The sequence below is a fragment of the Cyprinodon variegatus genome, unplaced genomic scaffold (assembly GCF_000732505.1).
Source record: "Cyprinodon variegatus isolate N-32 unplaced genomic scaffold, C_variegatus-1.0 Scaffold245, whole genome shotgun sequence".
NCBI lineage: Eukaryota > Metazoa > Chordata > Actinopteri > Cyprinodontiformes > Cyprinodontidae > Cyprinodon > Cyprinodon variegatus.
This window is the reverse complement of record NW_015150698.1, coordinates 189,616-201,181: the sequence shown is the minus strand read 5'-3', so window position 1 is coordinate 201,181 and position 11,566 is coordinate 189,616. Positions and strand designations below refer to the sequence as shown.

General features: G+C 37.1%; 1 protein-coding gene across 1 annotated transcript in view; it reads left to right on the top strand.

The window, feature by feature from the left end:
- LOC107089258 overlaps nt 1-10,971 on the top strand; it is a 16,987-nt gene extending 6,016 nt beyond the window's left edge. Inside the window, exons 5-8 of the mRNA XM_015381941.1 lie at nt 929-1,070; nt 7,322-7,926; nt 9,389-9,533; nt 10,289-10,971. Of these exons, the coding sequence (XP_015237427.1) occupies nt 929-1,070; nt 7,322-7,926; nt 9,389-9,533; nt 10,289-10,971 (1,575 nt within the window). The remainder of the gene's footprint in view (nt 1-928; nt 1,071-7,321; nt 7,927-9,388; nt 9,534-10,288) is intronic.
- The last annotated feature ends 595 nt before the right edge of the window (nt 10,972-11,566 follow it).

Genomic DNA, 11,566 nt, shown 5'->3' with positions numbered 1-11,566 from the left:
ATGACGGCGGAAAGAAAGTTGTGGATAAAAGTGCAACAGTGTGCAAGCATTGTGCAACATGTTTTGTTTATACTAACAGCAACACGACCAACATGTCAGGCTAACCCCAAAATCCCACATACTCTGTCAGCCCTCCGCTCCGCTCCAGACCACCTGCACAAAGCAAAGCATACAGCCTCCGCTGTGGGTCCCGTCCACTCCGCTCTGAATTCCTTGGAGATCGTAGAGGGCATGAGCGAAATGATTCAATTCAAAGCAGCAAAACATGCGGAAATGATTCAGGGTTTCCGCAAATCATTAAAAATAATTCATAAAATGTTTTTGGATTTTTTTATTAATTTCATTCATTTTTATGGGATTTCGGGGTAACAACCAACATATACCAAACCAAACCGAAAACCGTGACCACGAAACCGTGAACCGAACCGAACCGTGGATTTTGTGAACCGTTCCACCCCTAACAGAGGGTGATAGTGAAAGCTGTGTGATCTTCTGGTGGAGGTTGTCAAAGTTGATGGTGTGTTGAAGCCCTTGCCATCTCCTTTAGATGTTCTAACATCAGTCTCTGAAAGATGATAATGATTACAGACACCTTGTCTACAGATCTGCAGTTATCCAAACGTGTGATTCTCTAGTCCCCCTAAGTCAGTTTCTTAGTGACTAAAGCTGAATGCCAAAATGTTCATTGATGTGCCACATTATAAAGCCACTTTGAATGTATTAACACATTTCACAAGGGTCCACATAGTTTTTATGCAAGAAAACCTTGGTAAATATGGTTTTAGCTATGGTTACTAAATCTAATTTTTAAATTGTTTGAACCATCAAGAAAATTATAAAAAAAAATACTTATTTTCTTATTACATCTTAGCATAATTACCAAGACCATTTCTTTATTTTATTTTTTCCCATATTGGCTGTATTTCAGGAGATGCCAGGTGACATAGACTATATGAATTTGGGTCGAATGATTGTGCCACTGGAGCTGAACTACTGCCAGTGTATGTTGGAGCTACAGGAGTACTATGAAGTCATAGAGCACACCACTGAGCTGCTGGAGAAGCACAAAGGTAACAAAATAGTTTAGTGCTTAATAGTTACTGCTGTAATTCATGTTAAGTAAGTTATATGCTAAGAATTACATATTTGATTAATCTTCTCCTAGAGGAAATGACATTTCATGCTCTGTCTTGGTTTTTTTCTTGCGTCACCAAGCTTCACACTCCCACAGCTGTGTCACTCTATCATTCCACCGGGGTTAGCAGCTGCATCAGAGGTGCCATGCTTAATCTTGTGCATTGAGGTGATTTAACAGTGTATGGTCATTATTCACTCCAGAGATGTGAACCAGCAAAACTCTCCATATGTTCACAGTACTCTAAGCTCAAGGCTACTAATGTGCCCAAAAAAGAGGAAAACGCAATTCCTTATTGGCCTTTATTAGTTTTTTATATTTTACATTCTGTTTTAACACTCTTTAAAAAAGAGTTTAAGCCTTTTCTTAGATGTTTTTTCAGCTTTATAAAGCTAAATGCATCGAAGTTTGTCCTCAAAGTTGTGACTGAAACACATTTACTATCACTGAGTGACAGAAATTTCTAAAATTTAAAACATATGCACTAAATACTTCACCAGGATTATATTGAGTGCACATTAACAAAGTTGGAGAACTTTTTTGAACTGCATAGATACCATTGCAAGGTTACAGCACACTTCCTGATCAAAACATTGTCATTTTCTTCGATTGGGCTTAGTGCAAAATAGGAAAATAGTTTTTAGTTAAAGTAATGATACTGGCTTATCTACAAGTCTTTAAAATATTCATTGTTAGAAAAGGGGTACAAAATTAAATATAAATTCATTAGGATAAGGCTAAATGTTTAGAAAGCTACACATTTAAATAACAAGGTCAATATTTTATAGTAAGTCTCATAGCAAATGTAACTGCAGTAATTTAACTGTGCTTGACGTAGTCTTATTACAGTGACACGTGAGATGTGGGAAATGTTCATGATCATTAAGCTGTCAGTAGTTGTAAATACAAATCATCAAGCTTGGTAATCGGTGGGCCTTCAACAATAAATCTGATCTAAATCAATAAATGAATTGAAAGAAAATTAATCCTATTTTAGAACATCAAGTACAGTAGTAGCATACATACAAGTACAGGTGTTTTTTCTAGCACTAGATGCCTGAACTGAAAATAATCAGATTTTACAGAAAGAGAGAGATAGAAAAGGGTGGTAAATATGGACTAAAGGTATCAAGGTGAGTATTTGAACCCAGGAAGGGTTAGGGTTAGGCCCATTTTAAGACTTTTTTCCTTTAGTGTTGTCTATTTCATTAATGATGACACTTGAAAATCTATAGTCTGTGGTTTTGCACACTTTTGGTTTGACTTAGAACCTGTAAAAACTAGATCTTTCAATTATTAAGAACTGAAAATGTGTGGTTATTTTTTTATGACTGTATATCACAGCTTTGGTGTGGAAGTGTTTGTTTTTCACACTAGCAGAATTTCATAAATGGAACAGTGTAAAGCGACTGTAGGGAGCCTGGTCGGATGACTTTTTAACTTAAAAAAGTAAAATTATAGTAGGGCAAAAATGGCATTAACCAGGAATAAAAGCCTGATGATCAATGCTATGTCACATAGCAAATGTGTTTATGTTTATGCATTTAACAGACGGTTTTATCCACAGCTACTTAAAAAGTAGTACCGTAAAAAAGAGTTCTGATCATTTGTAATGGTTTTATTGTACAAGCTGGGGGACCAGTCAGGAATGTGTTACCATAGTGAAGACGGTAGAAAACCATGGACTGAATTTGGAACTGGGTAGCATGTTGGGTTAGATATGGCTGGATCTTTCTCACGTTTAGAACTGTGAAGCGACAACATCGAGAGACGGATGTAACATGATCTTTAAAGGTCAGCTGGTCATCAATCATGACACCCAAGTTTCTTGCTGCCTTTGATGGAGTCATAGACAGGGATCCTGTCTGGATGAGAATATTGTGGTTTGGTTTGACTGCGAAAACAAGCAGTTCCATTTTTGAGAGATTCAGTTGGAAGTGATTGGCTTTCATCCATTTTGAGTAAAATTTTGTTGTTAACTATACACCTGATGTTGATCGGAAAATGTGTAAAGATGATCTCTATTAAACATAAAGACCCTTTTGCACACTTTTAAACGTTCTTGACCAGAAGTGTACTTGTTGGTGTTGATTAAACACTTAAAAAAAATCTAAAACAAATTTACCAAATTTCTGCTCCAATCTAATAAAAGGGAACAGTTAATGTGATGTATATATAAAAAAGAACAAAGAGATCCAATTATACATGCAATATGAGAACTATGTTTAAAAAGCTTGCCTGGTTTTGACTCATTTAATTATAACAGTTATTTCTAATAACTCAAAGGAAGCAAAGGTGACAGTATGGATATGTAGCAGTTTGGCTTGAAAAGTAGTTGGAAAAACCTTGCTTTCTCACAGATGTATTTTTTATTGCTTTGTTTTAAATAAGGGAATACAATCAATGCAATCTTTAAGTACAGAAATAAAAATAGAAAGTAAAATTCATGTACTCCTGAATAGCAATTTATTATAAGCTGTTTCTGATAAACAGTCAGATCAAAATCTGGTCCCTTTGAAAATTATTCTCTTCAATATAAAAAAACCTTTTAAACAGGGAACCAGTCCACACCTTCTCTCAGCTGTTTCAAAAAGAAAAAAAATGTATTTATTTTTCTGATTTCCACAAGAAGCTGCTCGATTTTGCATCTGTAAGCTGCGTGAAAGTATGTAGGAGGACGTGAGGTTGACATTACCGCAGGTTTTCCAGCTGGAGAAGCCCTGGGAATTGCACTGTCAAACACATGACTAGTCATATGAGCCTAAAGGAGCCTTGCAAGTTGGCGAAACCGCCACTTCAGAGCCTCATTTGCCCCCTCATCCTGTGATGGAATGCTTTCAGACAGCCTGTATTCTACAGCCTGAATTTTCAGGGGTATTTTTTTTCCCCATTCTGTGTTTGTTTGTATTGACATTTACAACTTTTTTTGCATGTGATAATATTCCAATATGAATTAAACTGTAAGGTTTAATTGAATTAACGATAAGTCATTAAATCTGTTCATAACAAATGTAGAAGTGGACTCCTGAGTAATCTTAAAAGGAAGCTTTCATGCCCTTTGAACATGTCACACTTTCTCTTGCTACAGCCAAAAACTAGAACTTTGTGGAATTATATGTGATAGACCAACAATAATAACTGCATGAAATAGTGCAGGAAAAAAAGGATATCCTTAACAAATAAAATCATAAAACTGTAACATGTATGTATTCAACCCGATGAGTCAAAACTGCCTTGAAGTGTATTTTTGCTGCAAGTGAAATCTGCCGCTGTTTGGCTCAACAAGATTTATTCATCAAAGATCGACATTGTTGCTATTTCATGCTCTTTATAATAAGGCTCAGGCATTAAAACCCTGTTTTACCAGGGAAATGGGAATCCTGAGAACTCGTCAGCCTGCTGTCTCCATCTAAAAGCTAAGGAATATTTAAAGTCACCTGAGATAAACAATACTAAATCTCCTGTCAAGTTGGTGGCATTTACAATATATAAGAAAACACAACTATTTTTACCTTGCACTCCCAGATTAATCATAACCATCCTTTTACTCTCTCCAAAATGCACATTTTAGTAGCCTTAACTGATGTAAAATCAGATCACAAACTTGAGTCCTGTGATATATTATTTTCGTCCATAATGAAGTTAAACTTGATCCATAAACAGGAACATTTTAAACAATCATTGATATGTATTTTTTGAACAGCTTCCATCTGGCCAGCGTAGATGCTTTATAACTGCATTATGGATTTACAGTAACTACTAAAAACTTATCAACACACTTTATTTTTTTTTTATCATGATAATAATGAGGTCAATCCCAAGTCAGATATCTGTAGCAAAAACAGTAAATATTTGATCAGTTATATTCAGTCTACGTTTACAGGGAATTGATAGATTGACTGTCTAATTAAAAGAAAACATCTATATCATACAGAAGTTGTGGACAGTGAGGTAAATGATGGCAGCACTCAAAAAAGGTTTCCAGAAGAAACATATAAAGCAGCATATGGAAAGCCATTTGGTCCAATTACTCATGATTTCTAACACGTAGACAACACGTCAATGACACACACTATGATCACTCCTCTGAAACAGTTTATTAACGCCTAAATTAACTTAAAATGCCGAAATCTGTTGGCAAAATATGTTCCCTTTTATTATCCTGGTGCCTGCAGTTTGGATTACATACATGAAAAACGCCTTCCAGCCGTGGCAAACCGCAGAGAGGCGACAGGGCCAGAGGCTGCTGTTGAACGGGATTCCTAGTGACAGCACACCGCTAGTATGTGGGGGTCTGAGCAGCTCCGACAGCAAAATAATATTTGAAGGCAGGATGGTAATCTTGATGAAATGACTGCACAGATGACGTTTTCAGGCGGACTTTCTCACTTAAAAAACATATTAACACTACTTTTTACCCACTGATCACAGCAAATATACCTGCCATCACTACAGGCAAGGAAAGGATAGGGCAGCTCCACCCAACAAGCATCAGTCCCACTTTTCCACCACGCAGGTGGAGCAGCAAAGAAGAACTAAACTTGTACAAGAATCAAAAATGAAGCAGCACGTGTGTTTTTGCTGCTCTTGCTGCTTGCTAGCATCTAAGCCTTAATGTCTCCTCCTCCAAAGCTGCCAGCATTTACCCGTGAGAAATAGACAATGTAAATCATATATAAAGGGGTTAAACTTCACTAAGTTGGGCTTGCATAAAAAAAAAAAAAAACAGGCAAAGGAAAATGTCTATATTTTTTTAAATGTTTTATGAAAATGTTAAAATGTGCTGTTTGATCATTTATAGCCTACTCCACTAAAATATTTATTTTGATAAGTTGTGGCAAAACAGTATATACTTGTTGTTAATTAGTTCCAAAATTTATAAAATCATATGTCAAAATCTTTCACACAAAAACATTAGATTAGACTAATGCCACCCTGGCACAAGAGGAAACCCCTTTAGGGGCAGCTGTAACTGGGGATTCCAAGTGTTATCGCCCGGTTAGCTTTTCTAGCCTAGCAGGCAGACCAGCCTGTCAGCTGAGCTCTGCTACTTGGAAAAACAAAAGAATGTCTAAAATTAGAATCACAATCTTCCTCCCTTTCCCCCTAAACTAAAAAAGAAAAAATCTTAAAACTATTTTTCGTGAGACATTAATTGACAGTAAATGACCGAATGACAACCCCACATCATCAATATGTGAAGTACTGGGTCTGTGGTGGATGACATGTTGTATTTTTCTGATTAGTCCAGAACTGTGTGAAATGTGTGTTGTTCTCTCAAGTAACATTCAAATAAAGAACATTCATGTTTGTAGCTCTAACCTTACCAAATCGGATGATTAATCTTGTAAGGCATTGAATGTGTTACAGGGTAGAGTTTTGCTCTCCACTTGTCAAACCCAACAAGTCATGACAGCCCCACTATTCTCCTTATAATCTTTTAAAATGTTATTATTGGCTGATAATATATTATTCACCTTCCCACTCTGTTCCCATCTAATTTTACCTTTTTGTCACTTTTTTACAAACTTTCATTATCTACTCTACATTACTGCCATGCTGTTGATTCCCCTGTCAGCAGTTTCATGTTATCTGGTGAATTCATCCCCTCAATACAGCAGTTCGGTGGAAATGGCGGCCTCTCTGCAATGTTTCTTCTGCTGCCTGTGGCGACAGTGAAATCTGTTTAACTGTTGGCTGAATAAAATTTGAGCTTAGACAGAAATTAAATGCTGAGGAACACAAAACATCAGTGAGTATATCTAGCCCAAAGACAGAGGCACTGCAGTATGAGAGCCTAGTGTTTCTTCACACATATGTTGGGAAGTGGTGTTGCTACCTGATGCATTTAGAAAATAGTAGTTTTAATTTATCATAGAAAGACTTTTTATGCCTTCTTTTAGTCAAAGGATAAAAAGTTGAATATGTCTAAATATGCTCAGTCAAGGTTGTCCGACAATTGCAAATTGAGCTGGACCAAAGATAGGCCAAACCATATTAACTGGCGCTGTTAAAAAAAATAAGAACTGTCTACATACTAAGTTAGCACTAATCCATATTGCAATCTCAGCTTCTGGATAACAGATTTTTACTTTAATCCAAAAAAGAAAATCTTGTTTTAAACAATCTTGTTTAAAACAATCCTGCCATGATCCTCAAGTATGACCTTAAATTTCTGCATTTTAGACTGTGTGAAGGGCTACTACAAGCGTGCCAAAGCTCATGCTGCAGTGTGGAATGAAAAAGAAGCTCGGAAAGACTTCAACATGGTGGCCCAGTTGGACATTACTCTTGCTGCGCTTGTTCGTCGAGAGTTGAATGCCTTGTCGGAGCACATGAAGGAGAAGTACTGGCAGGAAAAGGAGCAATACTGGAACATGCTGGAGAAAACAGAGGGTGGAAGCAAAGAGGCGAATGATGAGGTCCATAATGAAGAGGAGAATGAGAAAGATGAACAAAAAAATAAAGAAAGCAAAGATAACCTTAAAAGCAGCACGACTGCAGCTACAGTGGGAAAGAAAAATGGTTCAACTGAGATGAAATGTGTTGAAAAAGAAGAATCTGGAGAAGAAAATGTTACACCACCTGAGGGATCCAGGGAGGAAGACGGTACCTCTGTAGTCGAAGTCTACGCTTGTGATAAAATGGAGGGGAAGGACTGGCAACAAATGCTACGACTGGTGATGTTGCTGCAGAATGAAGGAAACTTTTTCATCAAAGAAAAGCGCTTTCAAGAGGCTTCCACCAAATTCAAGGAGGCTTTGGAATATGTGGACTTCTTACAAAACAAGGTATGAGAATTACTCTAAGGAGTTTTCATTTTCCTACAGAATACAAGCATTCCATAGCTTGGTACTGTCACCATAATGTCTTACAGTGGGGATCTCATTTGGCTTTCATTGCAGACATAAAACACATTTTGCTAAAAATTCCAATAGTTAATGCTAGAGTACACAACCAGTGTTTACCCTCTGAACAAATTCTCCAACCTAAGCTATGAATCCCCCTCAGATTTACCATGTGACTATTGATGTTTTACTAATTTACGGCCTATTTACCCACCCTGTCAGGTAAGACATGTCTTGCCAAGTTAGCAGTTGTACTTTATTACCCCAGTCGCCCTCGGCAGATGGCCGCTCACACTAAGCCTAGTTCTGCTGGAGGTTTTTTTCCATTAAAAGGGAGTTTTTCCTCTCCACTGCAGCTACATGTATGCTTACTGTGAGGGATTGCATCCAATTCAATGAGTCGATGCAATCAACTGGTTTTCCTTAGATAGAAAACTTTGAATCAATTTGACTATATGATCTGGAGAACAGTAAAGTGCCTTGAGATGACATGGGTTGTGAAATGGCGCTAAATAAATGAACTGAATTCAAACTGAATTTAATTATTTTGTATTCCACTTAGTAATGATGACATGAACAGTGCTTTGGCAGATGTGAGAAAATTCAATATTCAGTTTGGTCATCTAATCCCTATTTAAACCTCCCCACAATTTTTGTCCTGGCCTTCCTTGGTCTTTATGGTGCTGTTTGTTCATTAACGAAACACTAAAGCTTGTTCATGCTCAGTTTAAACTACATCCCAAATGGGCTCTGTAGATGTTTGACCAGAGTAAAGGGGCTGACTCCAATTCATTTGATTGGTCTATTGTATAAATTCCCAATATAATATGCTTAAGTTTGTGCTTGTAATGTAATAAAAAAGGAAATTGTTTTAAAGACAAATACTTTTGCCAGGAAGTGAAACCTGGTTTAATTTGAACTGTCTTAAACAACTTCTTTCAAACTGATTTAAAGTGAAGAAGCAAATCTGCCCAAAAAGGGGTTTTCAAATGGCCTCTAGTTTTTAACCACATTTGATTATCTTTTTTTTTTTTTCTATACTGAAGAGTAGATGTGATTTGCAGGGAAACTGAAGAGCAGAGAAAGCATGCTAAAAATAACAGAGATCCACAGAGATGTCACAGTCATAGCTCTCAAAGCTCTTCCTGTTTTTTTCAGCAACTTTCCCCTAACCCATCTCACTGAGTTCCACCTTATACCTTCACAAAACCCCCATGCTCTATCTTTATTTTTCCTTTACATTGCGAGCCTCTTGAGTCACCCCCTACACATCATCATCATTTATTTCCTGCCTTTTTTATTGTTTACTCACTCTTGTTTGGGTTTAATCTTTTTAAAATTTCCTCTCCCATATATCTCCCCCAATACCTCCCACCTGCCTCCCCTGCCCACTGCATTTCATCAGCAGGTGGATCAACACAGTGAGGACTGGGAGTCGCTGGAGAAGGTGCGTCTTCCTCTCAGTCTCAACCTCAGCCAATGTAAGCTAGAGCTGAAACAATACCAGGAGGTGGTGGAGCTAAACGACAGGCTGCTAAAGAGCCATAAAGGTAGGATTTGTCGGTGTGAAAAATGAAAGAGAGTCTGTTATGTTTGACAGGAAGCTGAAAAAAAAATCATTCTTGATACAGAAATAGAAACACAAGTTTATTTGTCTTTTTTAAGCTTAAAAGTATAAAGACGTTACCTCTGGTCCTGTTTTTACTCTAAAAAAATCTCTTTGTTTACCAAGAAAACACAAGACTAGACATGACCGCACTTTGGTGTCTCTCTTTGTTCCCCTGACATCCATGGTCACCACAGTCAAAAATGAATCTTCTTTTTGCTTCCTCTGCAATGAAATATTTATAGTTAAAAGTTGTTTTCAACTAATCAGTGGGAGATTTTGCTATTTAAAAAAGACTAAATAAAATAAAAGATGAGGAAAAATTTTCATCTAAAGATGTTAAATCTTGCGGTGATGTACCTTAGAAGAATTGTTGCTGTAACTACTGTGAAGGGTAGTGTTACAAATCGTTGACTCATGGGGGCTAAAAATAAATACATCCCACAGGTTTTACATTTCTCTTTCTTGAAAATGTTGAAAACTACTTTGTGATGCTCTATTATATAAAATTCCTCTAATATGCATTGATATGAGTTATTTTTTGTACTGTGAAAAAAAAAAACATCAAAAACAAAGGAAGGGCTATGAAAACGGCTCTGCATTATTCTCATTTACATCAAATGTAGGGGTAACTATGTTTTCCACTGCTCTCAGATCCTCCATTATTTCCTCTAAGTCTTTCTCATTTCTACTCCAAAGGTAACTTTAAAGCAGTGTACCAGAGGGCTCGGGCGCATGCAGCATTGTGCAATGAGGATGAAGCTCAAAGGGACTTTGCCATGGTGGAGAAATTGGATCCAAAGTTTAGACCCTTTGTTCGTCAGGAGCTGAAAATGCTGGCAGAAAACATCCGCATCATGCACGCCCGCCAGAACAAGAATTACTGGGAAACAACAAAGGAGAAGTGGGGTCCTGGTGGAAGCAGGACCAAGGGTGTAGTGAGAAAGAAGAATACCAACTCAGCTAAGCAACCCACAGAGGCAAACATCGAACTGGATAAAAAGACTGAAGAGAGTAAAGTTGAAGAGAAGGAAAGCCCAGAAGAACATCATACCATTGAGACTGAAAGAGCAGGGGACACAGAAACAGAAAAAAATCCTGTTTTGAAAGCAGAGCATTGTGATAAAGAGCAAAAGTGTGGGATGATAAATGAATTGGGGTCAGATGAAGAAAAAGCAGTAAGGGTTGGGGCTCCTGAAGTAGATAACAGCAAAACAGATAAAGATGGTGACCCTCCATCCACCAGCTTAGATAATGTAGTAAGCAGGAGATCAGTGCGAGATAGAGGGAAAAAGAAGGTCAAACGTCAATCAAAAGGTACTCCAAACCCCAACAGAACAAAGCCAGTAACAGGAAAAGGAGACTCTAACAAAACACTCTAATAAATTGTCAGCATCCTCTACAGAGTCAAAATTAACATTTGTAAGTAAAATTACAAAGATAAATAGCCCATAGCAACAGGAATTATAACATAGCTGGAGCTAGAAAAACAAAATCAGGAAATAATGATTTTACCACCTAAAAGCCAAATACAAACACAGAAATAAATTAATATAACCAGCATTTATTTGGCCTCATTCTGAGCTAAGTCGTATTTTTTAATTCCCAAAGGGCCTACCACAGTCAAGAGAAATACAAAAAGCACACACAAACAAGCAGTTTGCCAAATACAAAGTTTTATTTCTGTACACAAAGAGTAGAAAGCAGCCGGTAACCCACTTGTTATTACAGTAAAAAGCCTCTCCTCAGAAAACCTCTTATACAGATTAAAAACTCTAGAGAATAGACAAGACAAAGTGTTGGACGATAAGAGAACAACTCTGAAACAATGAACTTCCAGGTGATAAATGAGGTATATTTTTAGTAAGTTAAACAGAATAAAGAAATGTGATGAATAAATGACTTTATGTGCAATCAAAAACTTGCTTGAGGTTAATTCATGTATGAGGCTGTGATATATGACATAGCTGAGCTTTT